The sequence below is a fragment of the Hypoxylon fragiforme genome (genome assembly GCF_022984875.1).
Source record: "Hypoxylon fragiforme strain CBS 206.31 chromosome Unknown GGS25scaffold_1, whole genome shotgun sequence".
NCBI classification, from domain to species: domain Eukaryota; kingdom Fungi; phylum Ascomycota; class Sordariomycetes; order Xylariales; family Hypoxylaceae; genus Hypoxylon; species Hypoxylon fragiforme.
In genome coordinates, this window is record NW_026054756.1 from 713,657 (window position 1) to 735,156 (window position 21,500).

Consider the following 21,500-nt stretch of genomic DNA (forward strand, 5'->3'; position numbering starts at 1 on the left):
GCACAGAAACAAAGTTGTGGGATTCGATTAAAATATGTTAGGAGTAGAGAGATGCATTCCGTCCAATATAATATAGGTAGGACGATGATTCCTTATATACCTACCTAGGTACTGACTATTGCTATAACACGGGTAATCATATGTGTTGATTAACACCTAATATACCTGAGTATTCATAACCTCAGTCGTATTTCCACCATACATATGGGACGGAATCTGGCTCTACCTAAAATGGCTTTATTAGAAACATCTCTGCGACTTGTTCGGGGAGATATGTTATGTGCGTAGATGTGATTACGGTTCACTCGGCTAGAAGGCACCCTTATTAAAAACCACCACAAGTTGGCTAGTTGGCCGGCCTGTATATGAAGGCTGCGTCAGCTGTATGCAAGGTAGGTAAATGGTTCTGAAGTGCATATAACGGCTTAACGGGCCTACCAATGAAAATACATCATTGACCTTGCCTTTGATGCAGATGAATACCTAGGTACCTTAGCTAGGTACCTATATAAGTACAATATGAGTTGAGTCCATTATATCAAATTCTCTGTGAAATTTGACAACTCAGTTTATACAAACAGACTTCAGGGGGGATGGATATATGAATGTGTCAAATTACAGATATCCGCGGTTGGTCATATATCAGCTTCCCGAATCACCCCTTACTGCTAATTCATCATCACTATTACGGCTTAGTTTCCCACATATTCATTTCCATATCTTCCTACATCATCACTTATTCGTTTATACGTTCCAAGTTGTTATCGAATCTAAGTGAAGATCCCACACGTCTTCGTACCTAATCAAACTCACTAGACCAGCGAATGAGATGTTTTGCATATGAAAGTGTCATCGCCCGGGCGGCTTCATTTTTATACAAAATAGGAAATTCATCAAATCTAACCTAGGAGATTATATATATTTTTTAGAATCCATTGCTTGGTAAGTCTACCCCCCACGTCATCCCACATCTCCCAAGTCCGATAACGCCGTGAAATGACCCAATTAATCACCGTCTACCTATTCAACTTAACACAGCCATACACATTCACCCAGGCTGTTGCTCAAGAGACTCCACTAGCCCAGGCAGGCTTTCTGGTATCGGTGCCGTTTCTATAATGGTGGGGTCCTCTCGGAACCGAGGGCTCTGTACTACCCCTTTTAATATGGGCAGCACGTTCCGCTCGATAACGATGACGGGCCCGTCTGGCTTACCCGGGGCGGCTATCACTCTGCATAGGTAGCGAAGCACGCTTCGCAGTGCTTGTTCCTTTGCTTCGGTGGACCCGGGCCCGCTGGCATCAACGGCCTGTGTCATCAGGGCTGGTATGTAAGTGGCCTGCACTGCTGGCTCGGCAACAGATCCATCGATGTTGAGAGACTTGCGTAACGATTCTCTAGTATCGTTTTCGAGAGACGTCCATACTCGGTTGTATAGTTCAGCAGTCGACAGGTCGGCGACACTGCTCATACACAGCAGCCGCGCAAGTGCCCGGTCATCCTTCTCATTCAAATCGAGCGACCGAAACCCTTTCTCCCGAAGTAGGTTTAGTCGCCGGGTCAAGACCAAGTCATACCCCTTCCGCAGGCTTAGACCTTCGGATATTATGCCCATGCCCACTTGGTAGACAGTGCTGTAGGCGTCGAAATTGGACTGGGTCAGCTTCTTCGCGCCGGTCCAGTCCAGGTGGCCTGCTGCTCCCGCGATGTCTAGCAGCTGTTCGCTGAACCGAAGGCGGAAACTGCGGGTGTGACCCTTAATCCGAGCGAAGCTGGCTAGACAGGCGGGCACGTTCTCTGCCTGGGCGAGCTGACCAAAGTTGAAGTCTGCGCCCAGGTCCATCCCGCGGATGATGTCAGCTTTGTCTTCCGGTGCGAGACGGTCCAGACAGTCCACGAAGCCTGCCTTGACTGCCTTGATCAAAATCATGTCGTGATTTAAGTGAGCAATGGGTTCGCCGGTTGCCTTTTCGTAGTCGCGCGCGAGCTGGTCATCCTTTCCAATATCGTTCACTATTATGGACGTTATCAGAGCGTACAGCTCATCAGGGGTCGCGGTCGGAGCTTGGTAAAATTTATAAATCCATTCGAACGATTCAGGGGAGAGTTTCAAGGCTTCGGGCTGATTTGCTACGAGGATATCGTATTGCTTGTTGTAGATCCATTTCAGGGACAGTAGCCCGACGAGTGTCCGATTGACCTCATCGTAGTTCTCGCCATACAAGATCATGGACGGCGACTTGGACGATGGTTTGGCATCATCTTTCCCGCCGACTGAGTATGCGCTTTGGAGTCGACGCAGCTCTTTTTTGAAGTCACTATGAACAAGAAGGAGGAACTGCTCGTCAGAAAGACCAAAAAGACGATCAGGTTGAGTAGTATATGCTCGAAGAGACAGTGTTGATGTCGACATGATTAAAACCCCCCGAATCCTCTATTAAGATTAAATAGTAGGCTACCTAGTAGGCAATAGGCAATGAGAGTAGTCGAAAGAGGTTCTATATATGAGATGAGTTTATAAGCTTTTCCAGATATTGTTGTCTACCTAAGACACCTACATATAGATAAGTGGCCTACTTGAATTAATTGTGGTTAACAGTACTATGTAGGTATGTTTGTACACTTTCATGCGCTCGTGATGTGATCAATATTCACATTTGAAGTAAGTAGTAGGTACCTTGGGTTGATACCTCAGTTAACTCATTTAGGTCGATACATGGTAGAGGAGGCTATGCTACATACTAGGTTAGGTAGGTAATAGTTAAATACCTAGTTATGCTACAGTAAATTCTACATGTGTAATATTTGCAGGGGTTCCAATTGAGGGCAATAATCCAAGGTTAACTGCCCCAGTGCCAGTGACATATGTGGTAGCTAATATGTGGGTTACCAGGTGACGTACTGTACATATCTAGGTTAGTGCACTGACCACATTTACTACATACATAGATGTACTAAATATGTATTCAGCCACCTTTTGAAGTGGCGGAGACGAATAAAAATCAACCTTGCCCGATCGCAAAGAACATTGAACTTTGAAACTGCAGTGTCTTCAATCTTCCAAAGTTCTCTGCATCCATGATCCCCGTATGTACGATAAATCACGTTGTTGCTCCAAAATATGAGTCACTCAGAGGGAATATGTAGGTACTGTCAGTAGGAGACGCAGTTACCTCCTAGGTATCTACCTACCTATGCACATAACTGGATCGTCCCCAGTAAAATCCTCACATTAAACACCCAAGGTATTGTACAATACTACTACTAGTAGTAGGTAGGCACTGAATACTTACTATGTAGACAGGCAACAACACATAACTGCCACATATCAAGGGGGCTTCAAAGTTGTTGAAATCACAATATTCTCATCGGTTACCTCTCCTTTCTATCTACCTAACACACCTAACACGTCTCCTTTTTGAAAATATGCCTCCTTCCGATTATAGTCACCCTCTTCCTTCTAATGTGATTAGGCCTCTGACCCCTGATCTCCCCCCGGTGGCATTGATTGAGGCGCGGGATCCGCAGGCTTCGGACCCGCAGCTACCATCTCTACTTTGCTTAAGCAACGAGACCATCACAGCCATTACAGACCTCCTACTAGAAACGAGCCCCCATACCCTATCTTCTCTGGCCTTGGTATGCTGCAACTTCTATCGTATCGCGAGATACAGCCAGCATCGAGAAGTTGCCCTGGTCACTGATAGAAATGGTGTGGACAATGTCACGACAGAGCAGTTGAATTGCATTGAAAAGAGGGGGATGCTTCAAGCTATTCGGAGGTTAGAAATCTTAGGTCGTCATTCGGAAACATTTGTGCTTCGGCTCCATGATCTTATTCCCAAAATGACTGGTCTCGCCGAAGTGACGTGGAGGTCATGGCAACGGGGTATGATACCCGCATCTGTGATCCGACTTCTCAAAGAGCGACCCTGGATCCGTCTTCACACGCAAGCATCCGGCTTCTACCCTCGCGGAGCAGGCTTGACTAAGATGATTGGTCATCTGGAGAATAATGATAACCTGACCTCCTTAAATGTGATCTACGAATATTCCAAAGCTGTCGATTGCGTCCGGTGGACTCGGCCGCTAAAACGTGTCTTGTTATCATGTCCCAACCTACGAAAGCTTAAGCTCGATGTGAGGCTACGCCGAGGTGGATGTGTACGTTTCCCGGCACCGCGCCAGTACTGTGGATTTGGGTTCGTCGGCGAAGAGCGCCCGCCTGCTCTTGAGGTATTAGAGTTGATAAATTATCCCTTTGGACACAAATCATCAACATCAAATGAAGTCCCGCCAAATCCAGGCAGATCTTACTGCTGCGATGGCTATCCGCTTGATGAGCCGGAAGAGGACTACTGGTCACGTGTCTTTGATTGGTCACAACTAAAGGTATTGAAGACAGATAGCATTCGTTTTGCTTTGCAGATTATGCCACAGCTCATGGCTCTCGAGATGTTTTCCTGTAATTGGATTTATGACGATTTTATCAAGACCTTCTATGAGCACGTCCCAAGTGTTCTACAGAGAATAGTCATCCCTACAATGTCTAGTATCGGTATAGACGTTCTCCTGAAACACAGCAGTGGCTTGAAAGAACTCACAATTCACCAAACGGAGAAATACCGAGAGATGTGGGGAAGAATATGGCGACGGGACGCCATCGATGCCAACACGCTACGAAAGATTCGTGATACATGCCCGCATATCGAGGAATTGCATTTGGACATAGGCCGTGATGGTCAATGGCCGTACGAGATTCTCGACATACTCGCAAGCTTTCCATCGCTTCGCAAACTGGAGATATGGTTCGAGCTCGGACTTGAAAACGATATGACTCTCGTTCAGCCATACCTCACCTTCGCAGCCGCCGGCCACCTCTTCCAATACCTTCACGAACATGCACCACGAGGATCCACTCGCCTTCAGAAAGCGACTTTTGTATCTGGGTCTCCCCCCACTATTGGCTCCGTCTTGATGTTATCGCAGGTGTACTGGCCGAACCGTAATAAAGCGACCTTTGTCTGCACAAAGTCGGATCGAGACGACGAAATCGGGAACGGTGTCTTCAGCGTGGAGTGCACACGGCTTAACCAGGAGCAAAATGAATATTTACGGAAACTGATACCTGGAGAGGAGGATCCGGATTGCCCGTATTCCCATATTCCGAATTTTGTGCTTGCCCGCGATGGGCCCATACGTTACGACCAGTGGAAAACGTTGTCTAACTGATTTGATCTTTGGAGGTCAGGCTACTATGTAGTTGCCTTGTCACAAGTTTTGATATTGTTTGAGAGGATATATGAGACCTTCGATATCAAAGAATTAGATGGCTAGTAAGGTTCGCTCTTTAGCATACCTAGTACTCCCACTTTGGGGACATACCACATATATGGCTAGGCAGTATGCATATGCACGGGCATATATACCGAGTTATATAAACTACTGACCGACCCAGCAGGCAGTTTAGGTACGTAAACCAATATCTCCAACAATAATTACAATTAGTACCAAGCCGGTGTCATGATTATAGCTCTACCACTGGCCTTGGCATTGGTTGCACCTGATGATACCATGTATACCTAGGTGTGTACGTATCAATTCAACGTCATACTCGTAAGCAGACTCGACTTCCGAGGCGGATACCGTCTATCCCGACCCCGTAACGCCGGATGCGCCAGTAGTAGAAGCGGCGGTGGCGGCTGGAGCTGAGCCACTAGATCCACTACGTCCCCGTGCTCTTCGTCCTCTTTTCCACCACTATTTGGCCCCGTTTCCCTCCGCGTCCCTGGCTGAGAGGGCGAGCTATCTGGTACTTCGTGTCTGTGTGTGTGGTTGTGTATGCTCTCCGGAGTCTCGGGTCTATCCCCGCTGTTCCCTTTCTTGTTTGCAGGGAGGAGGTGCTCCGCTTCGGACTCCCTATCGGGCGTCGTCGCCATTATAGTACCACCACCACCTGAAATCGTCGCAGTCGTAGGCGTGCTAGGCATCCCCACCCCCACCACCCTCTCCGCCGCAACCGGCGACGACGTCCGGCTCTGCAAGCTCTTCCTCAGCAGCTCCGCGCGCTGCACCTCCTCCTCGAACAGCAGCCTTGACCGCGTGAACCGCCGCCTCCGCGCGTGCTCTTCCCAGGTTAGGTTCGGGTCCCGCTCGCGCGCCGTCTCGAAGGCTTGGAGGGCGGCTAGTTGACGTTGGTGTCGCCGGCAGAGGAAAGTGTAGAGGGTGTAGGTTAGGAGGAGTAGGAGGGCGGTGCCGAGGGTGGTGGTCAGGGTTATGGCTATGATGGTCAGTGTGGGGGTGGGGCGGGGGGGTGAACGGGGGGAGGAGGGGGAGGGGAGGATCATTGTTTTGGCGGCTGTTGTGGGCGTTGTGGTTGTGGTTGTGGTTGTGGTTGTGGTTGTGGTTGTGGTTGTGGACGTGGACGTAGGTTATGGCGCTCGCCTATGCGGTAGAAGGGTAATGGGAGCATTTTAGGTAGGTAGAGTAGTGTAGAATTCTCTATAAGTTCATTATTTTTTACGGGCGAGGTGAGACACATTTATCTTCAGCCTGTCTATATGCTGGCGATAGATACGATGCATACCTAGTGATACTGATACTGATAATGCGGTTGTACTACAGCTTGAGTCAACCCAATGATTGTGAATAGATATATAGATCTATCCCTCTATATCTTGGCTACAATCTTTATTTAGCATCACTGCTGAAATCAGTTCACTGCTCACGGTGTGGTGTAGGGAGAAACACGCAGGTACGAGATACGCACAATGACGATCCCATGCGAAGCCCGCCCATCGTCGGATACGGGCTTCGCTCTCTGGGAAAGTGATAATAAAAAGGTCCATTGGCCACAGGCGACGATGTGTTGTCTATCGATTTGATTCCAACGTGCCTACATACATATCTCCGGATCTCGCATGTAGGGATAACAAGCTCCCCCCTCCCCTTACAGCGCTCCCGTTCAATTGGTCCTGCTTGCAATACGAGCTGGGAGGATTCCGAGGCTTGCATCTCGGCACTGGCTCGTCCATACAGATTCCTCTCCACCCCCGCCCTCGAGTTGGACACGTTCGGGTGCCTGTGGTGGTGGTTTGGTGCCACTGTGGCGGGAGGGAAGCGGTGCGACGGGTACCTTATCTAGGTAAATACTGGGTAGGTCCCTATCCATAGCTTCGGGACCAAGCTTCGTAAGTGGACTGGGGAAGGTGTTGATGTTCGTATAGGTTCTGTGGCGGCTTATTACCTAAGTTGATGTTGAAAAGTCGGTGATCTATGTTTGTTCTGAGACTTGAGCTGTAAAACAAACAACCTGATATACATCTGCTTTTAGCTTGATGGCTACCTAGGTTTGAGGTGTGACAAGACGAGCTTCTTTTCATTGGTTTGCCTTGGACGCGCGGTCGGACTATGTAGTTGAGTCCTCTATGAGTCAACTATGGGTACAAATTGTACAGTCTCCAGAGTGAACAGTGGCTACTCCGGCCAAAAACGAGATGGCACATGTCAAGAAAAGAGCGATGTGTAGGTTGAGTATGTTTTCTTTTATTTCATACCTATGCTGCCATCTATATAAGGCCTAAAGAGCTTTAGAGAGCTCTATTTCTCACAATAGGGGTTTCAATATTCGACCTCAAAAGCTCAAGTCTTCAAGCCTCATGATTGCTATTCAACCTTCCGCTCGTCTAACCCCTCGGCCGACTCCTATCCCATGAACGGCGAAGAGCCTCATCAACTCCATTGCCCCTGATCGACTAGAGCGAAAGCACGACGCTCTGAGTATCAACATGAAACAACCTATCTACACCTACTTACGTAGTACTCCACGTAGCAAACCAATATCATCTCGGTATAATGGCATATCTACTAGTTATGTCGCCATATCGCCTAGGTAAATCCCCCTTACATCCAAGGACCTTGTCTACTACCTACCAACTTGGTCTAATAACATAAGCGCCTGACGCAAACGCACTAGCATCCCGAAACACGTCCATGCCACCCTGAACACCAGCACCCCCTACCGTTCACACACCCGTTTCTACCAAGTATCTCCAATGATCAAACAACGCCTCCAGCCTCTGCGCGCGCCACCATTCCCCGCCAAACGGCTTAAACCCATGCTGGAACAACTCAGCTACGCTCCCCCCCCCAGATACCAGCATCCCATCGCTCTTCCTCGCGCCACGACCCTCCCCTTCCCCTTCCCCATGGTTGCGGAGTCGAAATGGAAGTAGCAGCCGGAACCCTTCTTCCGCATTGTCGACGGCAAACCGCTCGACAGGCCCGCGAGGACGGAGCGGCCGCCCCGCGGGACACAGTCTCGGACTGGCTTGCAGAAGGGGTTAACCGGTGGACACATATTGGCCGGGCGCGTCGAGATCGACGACAAATCGTTCGGCGGGCGCGAAGATACGGACTGGGGGGGGTGGGGAGTGGTGGTGGTGACGTACTCGGAACTCGCATCCGTGGCTGTGAACTCCTGGTGTTCTGTGAAGGCGGCTGGGTCGTGGGGTATCTCTAGCCGCGGCGCAACCATCCGGAAGCGAGGTTTCCGGGCTCGAGTGAGGAGTGAGCGGATGAAGCAACCGCTAGGCACGGATGCGGCGTCCAAGTCCTCGTCGCTGAGTAACGAGCCCTCTCGGAGGGATAAACGGTGTATAGCTGCCATACGCTCTTCGATGCTTGCAGTGAGGCGTTCAAATGCGACGACTGCGCTATCTACCTGCGCCTCGCTGTACGGCTGCCAGGTCCAGGGCCCAAGCTTCTCATTCGGGGCGTCGTCTTGCGAGGCGGTTACCTTCCCGATCTGCACCATGTGAGTCCAGTTGCTCAGCACGGTCTCGAGCGGACGCCAGAGCTCGCCGTGTTGTTCTAGCGGCTTTGCGAACCCGAGGTCCTCAACCCCGAGTGCTGCTGTAGCTCGGTGCAGTTTCTGGTCATATATCCATCCAAGCGGATGCTCTCCCAGTCCCGTGTTGGTGGTGTACAGAGTGAGGAAGGAAGCGGTTGGGCTCTTCTCCTCCCTTGTATTCCTGGAACATCTTCTGGACGGAGAACATGTCGGCGGGTGGTGATATACCCTCGACCCAGAAGAAGAACGGCGGGAGTTCGTCGGAGACGATTATTGATTCTAGGAATGATACCAGGGATGGATGGAGGCGATCGATAATCGCATTTGCATCTTCCCCGTAGCGCTCGAAGAATGAGCGGCGCTTGAGTTCGTCAATTGATCTCCTTGAAGAAATCCAGGCGTGATTAACCAGGGTGTTGTGCAATGCTGCGCATCTTATGTGATCCAGTGTCCCGTCGGCCCTGGCAGGGTTTTGAGGGGTCACGAGAGAGTCACTTCCATCCATGTTATGAGAAGCATTATCGATAGCTGCGTCATATGCGTTAAAATTGTGCTTAATTATGAGAGATATAGTGAGTGCGATGGCGAGGATTAGAAACGAACATATGTTGAGGTATTGTATCAATGGCATGGCAGTAGTTGGGAGTGTGAATAAGGGGGGAGGAGTGGGTAAATGCACCGCCTGCCCCCATCCAATCTTTAAATCTCACTGAAAATGCCCCTGAAATTGCCCATCAGTGGACACCTGCCATTTGCCTTACTGCTGCGTAGGCGCCTACCACAACTAATTATAAGGCATTTTCTACCTAAATAGTAATTTTCCTAGACGCCGCTGTAGCTGTAGCGATTAAAACCTGTAGAACACAATCCCGATGCTAAACAACACCATCCGGACTGCGTCCTAAGGCAAGTTTCGTTGCCTGAAACATTTGACCCCTATTTCTGGTTCACTGATAGTCTGCCAACGTTTGTAGGCCACAGTGACCCTTAAGTGTAAGAGCTCCGGCTAGTTAGCTACGAAGCAAAACGTACTTAGTAGCCCTGGCATCTGACCTTGTAGTTCCGGCATAATCCGGTTCGCGCCTACCATCCGGGTTTGCCGTTCCACCACCGGTTCCACCACCGGCGTTCCCACAATAATCGGGACATGAAGGGGGAAGGCCTAGAGGATACGAGCTCATGAGTACTCGCTAATCGCAGGAGAGACAGTTAGTACAGAGCCGCTCATAAACCCTCCCTTCCTACCCACCGCGCGAAGTATTTCATATTTGTATTGTAGGTAGCAGCTTCGGTTTTTAGGGGCGAAAGGAAATTGTCCTTTATTTCGCCCCTGAAATCGTCATTAGAGTAGAGCTTGTTGGCTTCTCGAAGGTACATGAGCTTTCGGTTCTTATCAGTTATGCGTCCATCACAACAAAGTCATTATACAAGACATAGGTATATCTCATCTTTTTTTAATTTGGCCAGGCACAGCTTAAACTGCCTCATCAAGGGCTGAATTATAAAGTTGAAAATTTTTGAATTTGATGACCTTTCTATTTTAAATAAATGATATCGCTATCCCATTCCCCCACATTCCTTTGCTCGCCGCCCACCTGCATCACAGCCAGGTACCAAGACTATCCTATCCTGTCTTCCTGGCCCCCCAAAAGGGCGGCTGCGGCACCCATCCATAGGTACCTATATCCACCTGACAAATGAAAACTTAAACCTAAACCCCATGATGCCCCCCCACAAGCTGCAGACTCGTCTCCGACGGCTTCTGCAGCGCCTTGCGGGTAACAACTCTGCTGGGATGGAACCAGTTGTACGCGAGCGCGACGCACAGCATCGGCAGCGCATCCAGACAGTAGAGGTACACCTCCTTGGACTGCAGCTCGCCGGTGGAGCCGAGGACGTACTCGGCCACGCGGAAGATACTGCGGATCATGATGAAGCTGCTGCTCGTGTAGAGGACGACGAGCAGCTTCTTCCAGGGCGTGGTGAGCGCCCGTGCGTTGTGCGTGGGGCGCGCGAGGATGCGGCGGTGGAAGACGAGCGTGACGGTGATGAAGAAGGCGAAGAAGAGGATCTGGATGGCGAGGCCGGCGATGATGACGTTCTGGCCGAGGTTGAGGTCCTTGAGCGTCTTGGCCTGCGTGAGGATGCCACCGCCGCCGGCTTGCACGAAGAAGGAGAGGATGTCGCCGAGGACGAAGAACTTGGTCAGCCATTTCGGGTGGATGATCGAGTAGTTGTGCGCTTCGAGGAGGACGATCAGGCGGCCCAGGATCATGTAGATGGATGCGGCTAGGAGCGTGGGGCCGAGGAGGAGGAGACTGGATTGGATGATGTAGGGGACTTTGGTGAAGTTGGGGTATTCGCCCGAGGACAGGGCTCGTCCGACATATCCAACTATCTCGACTGCGTAACCACGAATTAGTACGTAAGTCTTTCAAGTACCTATAAGTACCTTCGTAGAGGACCCAGGGGTATCGACTTACAGAGACATCCGATAACAAACGGAATAAAGTACCACGTTCTCTTTCGGGTGAGTGTGAAGACATGGAGGATAGCGGATAGAGAGAAGGTGACGATGAATATGATAGCGGCAACCAAGTTTGGTTTGTAATGGTAGAAAACGTAGGCGGGGACCTCGCCAGCCATGGTTGCAAATCGATAGTTTCAGTCTTAGGAGAGAGTATGGTAGGTATCAGGTAGATAGACTGATAGGTAGGTAGTATTTGTATTTCACAATGAATGATATTGGATACTGGAGATATCTATGTAGTTTCACGAGGAGATATCTCGTCTTATAAGAACATCTCTCTTTTCCTATAAGAGATCGCGAGTAATATACACTGGAGCTCTAGGCCTTACCGACGCTTCTAGCATGAGTCTAGTGTAGTAGGGCATAATGCGTACAGGGGTAGCTCCTGAGGCTCTGCACATGGATATCCACTTCAGACGAATGAACGAAAACGCGTACTTGAACACTGCTCATTGGCCTAGGAATACTCACACCGGATAACATCGTAGTAATTAACTTGTCTCGTATCAATCAATGTTTCCTGTTTTGTATGATGAGGAACGCATCTTACCTGCAATTAGGCAGGCAGGCAGGCAGCCTGACAGACAGACATATTCTTATCAAGCAATTGCAGATGAAGAAACTGGTAAAGTCAGTACCTGTTGAAGTTGGCGTAGCAACCCGAAATTCCATGAGTATTTCCTTTCTGTTGGGACAATAAGATGTTCTTCAAATTCTGTTGATAGGGCGGATGGGTGGATAGGTTGAAGTTATACGCGTATTCGAACTAAGCAATACATCAAGCAATTATAAGCCTTTTTTTAGATGCGACCCTAGCCTAGGTAGGAATGATTAGATGAGTAGGTGCCAGTTTTCTAACCCTTTAATTCTTCGATAGATCCGTGGATGTAAAAGCTAATGCAGCTGAGCTGCTGAGGGCGAGGCCATGTCCCTGGTAAGTAAAACATGGAACAACTCTCCGATTTCCTACTGCAGCAATGGCATGATGCAAGACGTGTACTTTGTAACAGTCTTTTTCTTCTTTTCGCTTTAATAGCCTTGAATTATCAATCAAATAATTCGGCTTTGATTCGCGCTTGACGGAAAAACAATAACCTGGGCGGCAGTGCAATCTCTAACCTTAGTGTTGTTCTCGCTCTTCTCGCTCTTTTTCGTATTATTTAGTCTCGGATAAAAAGGGGCCCCCTTGTGTGTATCTGCTTTACCCAACGGTGTCGATGTTTTAAGCTTTGTCCAAGAAGCCCAAGATCTCTTGAGTCATTAGTGAATTGGCGATACCGTACATCGATCTACGTGACTATTTTCGCCGATCATTTGATGCCTACCTGATAGGTATTTACATGCTTCCAGGGCTATTTCGAACCATTACCTTGCAATCAATGGGAACCGTTTCAGTCCTCTACTGTCCGCTGATCCTTACTATGTTCATAATTGAGTATTCACCTTTTCTTAGTCGACAAGGAACCATCAATCCAATTCTTATCGTTTTGTTACGAAGTCGCTCTTTAAGATTTGTATTGTTGGCCTTGTCGCAACGCATGGCAACATTATTTATTGATAAATACCTATCATGTCTTGTCTCACCAACAAGTTCGTATAACTTGGTTGAAGACTCAACAACTAGCTCACTCACTGCCTGCGAAAGCATTAACTAATAGCGGACTATACTAGGTTATATGATAGGACAAATGGAACCCGGGGAAGTGCGTTCCCAATACACGCTCGCAATGGGAGGCAAGGACATCATATTTCACTAAAGCAAAAGCCTACTTTCAACACTATTTCTCGTAGAAGTCGAGCTAGTTTCCGAGAAATCAATGGTATGATGAGCTACTACTTCAGGGCTGTATGAGAAATGGGATGTTTTGACTTGTCAAGGTACACTAGATAGCGCTGACTGCCGCTAGGACTATCCGCGAAAAGATGCGGAGCGAGTCAGGCCAAGAGCATTGGCGATGGACAAGCTCAAATCCACGCTAGCGTTCCCGTGTATCGGCCCCGTCCGACGCAATCCGACATCTTCAAAGACACGGCTGTGGCCGGACATGGCAAGAGGAAACGGCACCTGAAGTCCTTTAAGCCCGGTCGCAAAGATGCGGACCGAAAATACATTGACCCATTCAGGCCGATTGGAATGGATAATAAAGGCTAGAACCCACAGATTATCGCATGTTTCTAAAACAGCTTGTTGACAGTCTTGGATATTACTCACTATACTATTCAGTTTCCAACGGCTTCGTCCGGGCTTTCTCATGATGACGTCCGCAAACCCCGTTTTGGGCCTAATGGTTCGATGCCTCCGCAAGGCCGGTCCGGCTCTCAATATCTCCGCAGTGGGGAATACTACCATCATTACTGTCTCCCGTCAGATCCTCCTAGCGCCGTGTGCTTGTACGGAGTTACCCCAGCTTCTGTCGCGCTCTCATCCTCATCCCGCGGGTGTTTAGGTCTCTCGGCGGATTCGGTCTCACCAAGAATTTGGGATCATTGGTCGGGATCGGGCCGCCTTCTCTATGTTCAAGTTGGTTGGGCATGAAGATCGTTGATATGTGACAATTAATCAAGGGAATATTCTCGGGAAACATTGAACTTCATTCTGGGGAGATCGATAAGAATACACCAAGTCGTGCGACTGGTTCAGCGATCACGTGGAATGCTGGTCACGTGATACCCCTATTTCAGTCATCTTGTATCATGTCATTAACGGCGAAGAGTAAGCAATAGCTATTCGCAGTACTTCGCTATCCAGTACCTCATATCATCAGTAGGAACATTTATTTATTGAATTGCCACATTTTTCCAAGCAGGTTGAATCTTGTCGCTTATCCCTTATTTGAAATTCTGGAGACCCTCCGAGGTTCCCGACCCTTTTTTTTCATGTGTACAAGTTTCTAGCAACTGATTTTTCCACTAACCCGCTTACTTCGAAACTTGCTACTAACTTCTATGCCATCGAGATGCACGATCGAGATGCCGACTCCACTACCCCTTGCAGATTTGTCGCCGGTTGCCGCTTACCTCTCCACAACAAGCTATGACGGAAGGGCTGCCAAAAGTACGTTGTGATTCCTCCGCGGCTTCTTTCACCACTGCTCGATCATATCAAGTTTGTAGGGGACCTATCGTGCACAGTGTTCTGATACTCGTCATCCAAGCAGGAAGCTATCCATTAGATTCTATGCAACAGGTACTCCTGAATCTGATTTGACGTATTTGGAGCCTATCATCAGTCTAACACCCGTCCTAACCCTGCACGTCTAAGATTGGAAAGCCGTCCGGAAGATATTATAAATCTGGCTTTGTACCTCGGAGCTTAGTGACGATCTTGCCGTGCGTCATCCATAATGAACTATATCGAGCATCTGGACTCGTTCGCGGCCTGCCGGTACGGGTAAAGCCCTTGGATGGCCAAAGCCATTGCCTCGATAGAACTAATAGTCGTGATAAGTACGAGACTAATATACCGGGACCCTGAACTGTACGGACATTAGGTTGATTCCTTTGTTCGGGAGCCGTGGGCCGGTCAAGAAGATGAATTATCTGATCCTGGGGTGCCCCAGCGGCCTCACCGTCCACCAGATCCACGCAAGTTCCCATAGACAGCCCGTATGCAAACCCCGAGATTAGTATTAGAGAGATTAAGGTGGATGACTGGAAGTATTTATCATTTGTAGTCAATGTAGGTGGATTCGAAGAAGTCCAGTTGGAGTTTTGCAATCAAAACGACTAGTCTGTGCCTCTCCTATTTGTATGTGCTGATTTGAGAAAGGTATGACAGGTTCTAACTAGGAGGTTTAAACCCATACTGGGCCGTAGATATAGGTTAACTATCACATACATCACCTCTCTCATTGCTTGCCGAAAATACAATATTGAGACGATCGATTACCTCATAGCCAGCTGATGGGGTAAAATGAAGGCGGCGAAGACATATTCAGAATAAGCCCTCAATCTAGCTCTCCCCTTTCCAATTAAGGACGACAAGAATCTTGCTCATTGTAACCGTGGACTTCACTACCTATAAAAACACCACAACGGCCCCCTGGACAATGCTTAGTCGTCACGCCAAGCAACTACGCCGCAAGAAATAACGAGTCGCAATTCATAGCAAGAGATTCTAGTTAAGGGTTCATGTACGGAATTACCGAAGACCCTCGCGCGAATAGCACTGGTAATTTAGATCTGGGAAACATACAACAAGAAACTCGTCAAGGTCGGCGACTGAGATCCCCGAGTCGAGTCGTTGATCCATCCGCTCAATTGACCATAATTAACATTCACATATGAAGAGCAGATAATTGCTGATTGGGTAGGGTCTGTGTTGCATTGGCCAGATAACCTAGCGATGAAGATAGTATATGCGGACCAGCGTACTAATCTGGGGAGCCACGTGATACCCCTAACCCCTAACCCCTAACTTATATCCGCATCCATTTCAACGTTGTATCTACCTGGTACGTAGTAGGCGCGCACGTATGGATTTTGTTGTTTTGGTAGGCTATCACGACAATTAAAAATTCTCACATACGAAAAAAAAACCCCTCATTACCCATTCCTATACGCACCGCAGTTCTCTGCCTGCTCCGGTACCCTTACGTTAGAAGCATATCAAAGAGAAAACGAACAACCCGCAATCCCTCGCACTGTAGCCTAGCCATGTACTAGGTACCTACCTAGGTAGGCAAGGAGGGTAATGTTACACCGTCTCTCCAGTAAGTAAGTAAGTAACACCTTACCTACCTCACCAAGGTCACGCACACAATGGTGAAATGCGGAGAAGGTCGTACAGCAGCGCTTCAAATCCCAAAACCCAAACCAGGTCCGCGGACTGGGCTCCTTATTCTGGCGGTAGGGTTTCATCGCCGCGACGTGATTCGTCCGTCCGGAATGCTTCGCCCAATAGTCTACTTAGCCGATGACGATATACATAACTAGGCTAGCCGTTACCGACGGACAAAGAAAACACAACCCTTCGTTCGTACCTCGTGGCGTATGGTTACGCAACCGGCATATTTCTTACTGGATATTGTGACCGGTGCGTGAGCTTGGGGTTTTGGGGTTTGGGGATGACCACCATATTTTTACTACCTAATAACTAGGAGGTAGTTTGTTGCTTGTGTCAGCATTTAGGATGTGCCAAGGATTTCAGCTGGGCGTCCTTCCCGTGTCGGAGGGACTGTCACGAGGCGGAATGCGGGAATAAGGGCTCGCAAAATCCACTAATGGCAGGTAAGAGCTGAACATGGGGAGCCTCATAGTTGCCGTTCTGGCGTACCAATGTTAAGCTTCGAAGGGGAGGGGGATCTACCTACTTCCATATGTCACATAGCGAGGTAAGCAGGTAGGTACAGGAATTTTTGAGATTGGTCTACTTCACCTCATCCAACGTCATAGCAAACAAGTTTCGTGAGGTAGGCACCTACGTAATCAATGAAACAAAAATCACAATGGAATGTGGAGCAAGGGATATCAAGGGGGGCCAAAGCTCTTTCGAGATTCCCGCCTCAATAATGAGCAATAATGAATCTCATCTGATGCTCTAGACTTTGCCGCGGAACCAATCGGCCCCCAGAGTTACTCTGCATATCAGCCCGAAGTAGTGAAACTAGAGAATATAAGGAAATATCTTACAAAAATTCTACCTGAACTAGGCCAGGTAGGCAAAGTCCCCCAGTACCCAAATCACCTACCCCTTGCGTCGGATCTGGTCCAGACATTCTTCAACGTAGGAACTAAGACATGATTCATGACTGTCTAGACGGTCCACGCGCCATCAGCTGATGAACGGAACACGCACTTTTGAGTCCACATTCATAGGCCCCTCCTCGATGTCTCGTCTCGAAAGATGTTTTGATGGATCTGCTAACACATACAAATACCACAGCCACGTCTCCTATACTAGAGCTTAGGTTCTTGTATCAGGGCTAGTTGTCTATCATTTTCCCGATTTATCCAAGTAACGATGGGGATCTTTCCGACTTTGTGGACGTGGATAAGCTTTCTTGCATGGCTCGTCTGTAGTGCACCACACGCGAATCTGGCTCGCCAATCTGCGGGATGTACCGAGGATTACTTCAAAGGGATAATCCCGGTGGGAGTCTCGATTGAGCAAGTCCAAGATGTAACCTCAGGCTCTTTCACGCAGAGCGGAGATCTAGGATATCCAACGATGCCCACTGGGCTACCGCCGCTATGCGCAGTGACAGTCAGCAATGATACAGCAGGCTACCGGTTTGGGCTGTTCCTCCCAAACGACTGGAACGAAAGACTGCTCGTCATAGGAGGATATGCGTTTCTCGGCGGAATCAATTGGCTGGACATGGGGGCCGGGGCACAATACGGCATGGCCAGTCTTTCGACAGACACAGGGCATAGCTCGGGTCAGGGTGACATGACGTGGGCTACTACTGAAGAGCGAAAGGTCAATTGGGCCTACCAGGCACTAGAAGGGTCTATCAGTTTAGGCAAAACACTTATACAAACTTACTATAACGATCGTGCTATAGCGTATTCCTATTATAGTGGTTGCTCGACAGGTGGCCGCCAAGGCCTTAAGCAAATACAGGTGCAGATCTTCATCCACTCCCAACTGACTATGAGCTAATAACAGACGACTTTAGAGAGATCCCAACGTCTTTGATGGAGCTTTGATTGGTGCACCTGCCTGGGACACAAAAAATCTGATGCCCTGGATTTCCAAAACCGCGACTTGGAATCTTCCGGAGGATGCCGCTGGAAGTATTAGTGACAACAATCTTTTCTTGCAGCTTCAAGCAGAGGTGTTACGGCAATGCGACCCGCTCGACGGCGTGCGAGACAACATCGTCAGCTCGCTCTTGGCATGCCGAGAACATTTCGACTTTAGCAGAATCAGTTGCGATGCGTTGACGAACCAGGCAACATGCTGGACACAAGCGCAAATAGAAACGGCGCAAAAGATGTACAACGACTACATCACTAGTGACGGCGACTTTGTTTATGAGGGCTTAGATTACAGCTCTGAAGCAGCCTGGGGGACGTTCCTCATGCCAGCTGATCCAAACAACGCCAATAACGTGAGGAGGAACTTCGACGCACAATATGAACGGACATTCATGGGGTACGGTCCTGATTGGCAAATCACCTCCTATAATGACACCGTAGTAAGCGACTCTCGAGCTCGGGATGAGAGTTCGGTGCATGCTTCGGCAGACCAGTTTCATCTTGGCAGTTTTAGGGATTCTGGGAAGATTAGTATGTGCACTCCATTTTATATCAGCGGTGATCCAGTAATCCTTCAAAACAAGGGTTATGCTTAGGTATACTTGTACTAACCATGTGTACCTGTACCTGTATAGTCATGTATGCAGGCCTCGCTGATGCGACTGTGCCCGTCAAACACACCACCCTCTATTACAACAAAACCGTGCAGGCGATGGGAGACATTGACAGTTTCTTTCGGTATTTCCAGATCCCAGGCATGGACCACTGTTGGGGTACTCCCAGCAACGTAAAGGCTCCCTGGATGATAGGAGGCGCGGGTCAAGCAGTCCAGAGACCACCATATGCCTCTGCACACTCGGTCCCTCTGGGCTTCAGCGATGCCAAACACGACGCATTGCTGGCGCTGATAGACTGGGTCGAGAACGGCAACGCGGTGACTCAAATCATCGCATCGGAGTTCAATTTTACCGATAGCACGGGACAACACATTGCCTTATACCGCCAACGACCTCTTTGCCCATTTCCTCAAGCGGCGGTATGGGATGGTAAAGGGTCTCAGGATGAGGCCTCTAGTTGGCGATGTGCGTGATCGTATCTCCAGGTTATACTCAGGTTGTATCTCTAAATGCAAAAGTACATAATTGGAAACGGTATTGATCTCCGAGTTCGCGAAGAGCATTGATGTATGTATCTACGAAGTTGATAAATTTAGTGGGGAGGTACATACTAAGTTCAGCTGAGGCAATTGCTCAGGGCTACTACCTGGTAGGGTTATCATCTTCAGCTGAGGGTTGGGCTGATTAATCAAACCCTCATTGGCCCTGTAAGGAGCATATATGACGTAATTAAATATGTCTGGACTTTGTACATCTGGAGTCTGGACTCGGAGTCTGAAGTCTGGAGGGGATATGTATGTACCTAAGTATCTTATTTCAGAAGCAGGTTTCACCTGGTGTACCTGCCACACCCGTTCTTACAGCAACCACGGTGCACATCAATGGCAATTGCAACATGTGTACCTAGGTACACATATCCTCGGTACTAGGTACTACTAGGTTAGGTAGGTACCTTACAGCTGTCCATCAATGAAATGCTGACCGGCAGGCACCGACCTGACTTTGTCAACCGAAAAGCAAACACCTACATAGTACCTGCCTCAGGCATCTTCTTACTTACCTACCTACATAGCACTTACCCAGGTAAACGCAATGGTGAAATTAGAATCGTGACACCTTTTAATGGTGAACCGCACCATCATTTGTGCAAACCTACCCAGGTAGATTATGAAAACTATTCGCGTGTCGATTTCGCTGCGTCGCCATCATGTCGCCAAACGCGGTTGTTGATGGGCGCCTCAGCTTCCAAGAGATCATGAGTCTGGCCTCTCTACCAGATCAGATTGAGAATGGAAAGATTGTTAAACGATATATGAGTCAACGCAGGGCTTGGTGTCCCGGAGAGAGCATCCCAGTTACAGGCCCCGTCAATCAAAACCTACGCAGACGAGAAGCTGGGTACGGTGGTCACGTCTATAGCCAAGCTGGAATTGCCGCTTCGAGAGCTTTCGGGGAGACACAAGCCACTCGAACAGACTTGTCCTCATCTCTCAAAAAACATGGCATTCATGTAAGCTTTCCTCTTTTCCCCCACTCTCCCCGCCCTCTTTCCTTCTCTTCATTCATTGAATGGTCTAGAATGAATCGGCCTTGGTCTATCGGCCTTGGTCCTAGCGCGGAATGTAATGAGGTCCTACGAATTTCCAGGTTCATGAATTCGATTCTATTATCCCTATTAACCAAGAGTTACAGACTATCCATGGATACTTCTCAGAGGCCGGCATACCAGACAGACCTTTCATCTACAATGTATTGACCATCGCGGCGAATCCATCATTCCACAACATGCTTGTTACGGCGCAGCAGCCACTATCTTCAAGTACCAATGAGGCAGGAGACCACTTTCCGATAGCAGACGCTCAACTCCCTCTTGGTCCAGTCTGTTTCACTGCTCTGGTATCTTTCCGACCATCTATAGCGTCACAGTTTGTGGCTCAGGAGACTTCAGTGCAAGCACGATTCGCCGACATCCTCAGCTCCCGCCCGCCATCTGCATGGAAGCCGTCACCGGACGTTGATATCGACAAGTACGTTGCCGAGTTTCCAGTGCAGGGCGTTAGCACGTTCCCAGCAATGGACGTGAGAAAGGTTGATCTTTCCGCATTCAACAAGGGGAAACCCCTCCACGAACGACGAGAGCTCTTGATGTATCGTCTTATCGCGCCTCTGCCCGCGGATAACCCCGACGTACACTTTTTCGCCCACGCGTACCAAGCAGATCGGAATGGTCTGCTCATGCTTGGCAACAACGCTGGATTTGGCTACAATTTTGGCCGTGCCGCGAGCCTGAGCTACTCTTTCGTCTTGCACGTCAACCCCGAAGACATGCTAATGGCCTATGGCGAGGATGAGTGGTGGATTGAAGAAGCTTGCTTTCCCCGAGTTGAAGCAGGGAGAGGTGTCATTCAGGCCAAGATCTGGAGCCCGAAGGGTGTGCATGTGGCAACAGAGTACCAAGATGGCATTGTCCAACGCCAATGGAAGCATGGCGAGAGACGAGAGAAGCTGTAAGCTAGTTCTTCTTCAATGTAGCAAACATATTGGAGAATGCTCTTTAGCTCATGCCCAGAAGCCTGGTGCAGATTATCTTTGTTAATGGCTTAAAGGGGGGGGGGGGGGGGGGGGGGGCAGTGTGAAAAAGACTGGCTTGACTACGCTTGGTTTCAAGCTATGGAACCCAAAGGTGAACGTTATTGTGATAGAGAAAGACTAATTTAACAATCACACGATGTCTTATTCTATTGTTATCACATTTATTTCCAAAGGTGGAACACATCAAGTAGTGGCATGGGTTAATTTA

General features: G+C 48.8%; 7 protein-coding genes across 7 annotated transcripts; 4 read left to right on the forward strand and 3 right to left on the reverse strand.

The window, feature by feature from the left end:
* Positions 1 to 572: 572 nt before the first annotated feature.
* GGS25DRAFT_468330 (uncharacterized protein) lies at positions 573 to 2,725 on the reverse strand. The gene has a single exon (XM_049259056.1). It carries the CDS (start codon positions 2,411 to 2,413, stop codon positions 1,049 to 1,051), a length of 1,365 nt encoding a protein of 454 aa, XP_049120992.1. The 5' UTR covers positions 2,414 to 2,725; the 3' UTR covers positions 573 to 1,048.
* Positions 2,726 to 3,013: 288 nt separating this feature from the next.
* Positions 3,014 to 5,415, forward strand: GGS25DRAFT_9652 (uncharacterized protein). Its single transcript, XM_049266180.1, has 2 exons — positions 3,014 to 3,245; positions 3,305 to 5,415. The coding sequence occupies exon 2, from the start codon at positions 3,427 to 3,429 to the stop codon at positions 5,230 to 5,232; it is 1,806 nt and encodes a 601-aa protein (XP_049120993.1). The 5' UTR covers positions 3,014 to 3,245; positions 3,305 to 3,426; the 3' UTR covers positions 5,233 to 5,415.
* A 182-nt stretch (positions 5,416 to 5,597) lies between these two features.
* GGS25DRAFT_526855 (uncharacterized protein) lies at positions 5,598 to 9,482 on the reverse strand (the record flags this gene model as incomplete). The annotated part of the gene is made up of 4 exons (XM_049265044.1): positions 5,598 to 6,280; positions 6,954 to 7,081; positions 8,157 to 8,932; positions 8,988 to 9,482. The coding sequence occupies 4 exons, from the start codon at positions 9,480 to 9,482 to the stop codon at positions 5,598 to 5,600; spliced, it is 2,082 nt and encodes a 693-aa protein (XP_049120994.1).
* A 305-nt stretch (positions 9,483 to 9,787) lies between these two features.
* On the reverse strand, positions 9,788 to 11,497 carry GGS25DRAFT_516525 (RTA1 like protein-domain-containing protein; the record flags this gene model as incomplete). Its single annotated transcript, XM_049263213.1, has 5 exons — positions 9,788 to 9,809; positions 9,884 to 10,041; positions 10,097 to 10,231; positions 10,587 to 11,254; positions 11,335 to 11,497. The coding sequence occupies 5 exons, from the start codon at positions 11,495 to 11,497 to the stop codon at positions 9,788 to 9,790; spliced, it is 1,146 nt and encodes a 381-aa protein (XP_049120995.1).
* Positions 11,498 to 12,591: 1,094 nt separating this feature from the next.
* Positions 12,592 to 13,804, forward strand: GGS25DRAFT_9734 (uncharacterized protein). Its single transcript, XM_049266191.1, has 3 exons — positions 12,592 to 12,816; positions 13,053 to 13,201; positions 13,289 to 13,804. The coding sequence occupies exons 1-3, from the start codon at positions 12,722 to 12,724 to the stop codon at positions 13,531 to 13,533; spliced, it is 489 nt and encodes a 162-aa protein (XP_049120996.1). The 5' UTR covers positions 12,592 to 12,721; the 3' UTR covers positions 13,534 to 13,804.
* A 2,964-nt stretch (positions 13,805 to 16,768) lies between these two features.
* GGS25DRAFT_468346 (tannase and feruloyl esterase) lies at positions 16,769 to 19,548 on the forward strand. Its single transcript, XM_049259057.1, has 3 exons — positions 16,769 to 17,946; positions 18,002 to 18,614; positions 18,719 to 19,548. The coding sequence occupies exons 1-3, from the start codon at positions 17,344 to 17,346 to the stop codon at positions 19,171 to 19,173; spliced, it is 1,671 nt and encodes a 556-aa protein (XP_049120997.1). The 5' UTR covers positions 16,769 to 17,343; the 3' UTR covers positions 19,174 to 19,548.
* GGS25DRAFT_468351 (Thioesterase/thiol ester dehydrase-isomerase) lies at positions 19,527 to 21,302 on the forward strand. Its single transcript, XM_049259058.1, has 2 exons — positions 19,527 to 20,210; positions 20,393 to 21,302. The coding sequence occupies exons 1-2, from the start codon at positions 19,908 to 19,910 to the stop codon at positions 21,209 to 21,211; spliced, it is 1,122 nt and encodes a 373-aa protein (XP_049120998.1). The 5' UTR covers positions 19,527 to 19,907; the 3' UTR covers positions 21,212 to 21,302.
* Positions 21,303 to 21,500: the final 198 nt, after the last annotated feature.

Bases quoted from the DNA above. Each gene is read 5' to 3' on its own strand.
- GGS25DRAFT_468330 (XM_049259056.1), bottom strand. From the start codon at position 2,413: ATGTCGACATCAACACTGTCTCTTCGAGCATATACTACTCAACCTGAT.
- GGS25DRAFT_468351 (XM_049259058.1), top strand. From the start codon at position 19,908: ATGTCGCCAAACGCGGTTGTTGATGGGCGCCTCAGCTTCCAAGAGATC. The intron at 20,211-20,392 runs GTAAGCTTTCCT...CAAGAGTTACAG, and splicing joins TCAAAAAACATGGCATTCAT to ACTATCCATGGATACTTCTC.
- GGS25DRAFT_9734 (XM_049266191.1), top strand. From the start codon at position 12,722: ATGCTTCCAGGGCTATTTCGAACCATTACCTTGCAATCAATGGGAACC. The intron at 12,817-13,052 runs GTATTCACCTTT...GGACTATACTAG, and splicing joins CTTACTATGTTCATAATTGA to GTTATATGATAGGACAAATG. The intron at 13,202-13,288 runs GTATGATGAGCT...GACTGCCGCTAG, and splicing joins TAGTTTCCGAGAAATCAATG to GACTATCCGCGAAAAGATGC.
- GGS25DRAFT_468346 (XM_049259057.1), top strand. From the start codon at position 17,344: ATGGGGATCTTTCCGACTTTGTGGACGTGGATAAGCTTTCTTGCATGG. The intron at 17,947-18,001 runs GTGCAGATCTTC...AGACGACTTTAG, and splicing joins AAGGCCTTAAGCAAATACAG to AGAGATCCCAACGTCTTTGA. The intron at 18,615-18,718 runs GTATGTGCACTC...GTACCTGTATAG, and splicing joins TAGGGATTCTGGGAAGATTA to TCATGTATGCAGGCCTCGCT.
- GGS25DRAFT_9652 (XM_049266180.1), top strand. From the start codon at position 3,427: ATGCCTCCTTCCGATTATAGTCACCCTCTTCCTTCTAATGTGATTAGG.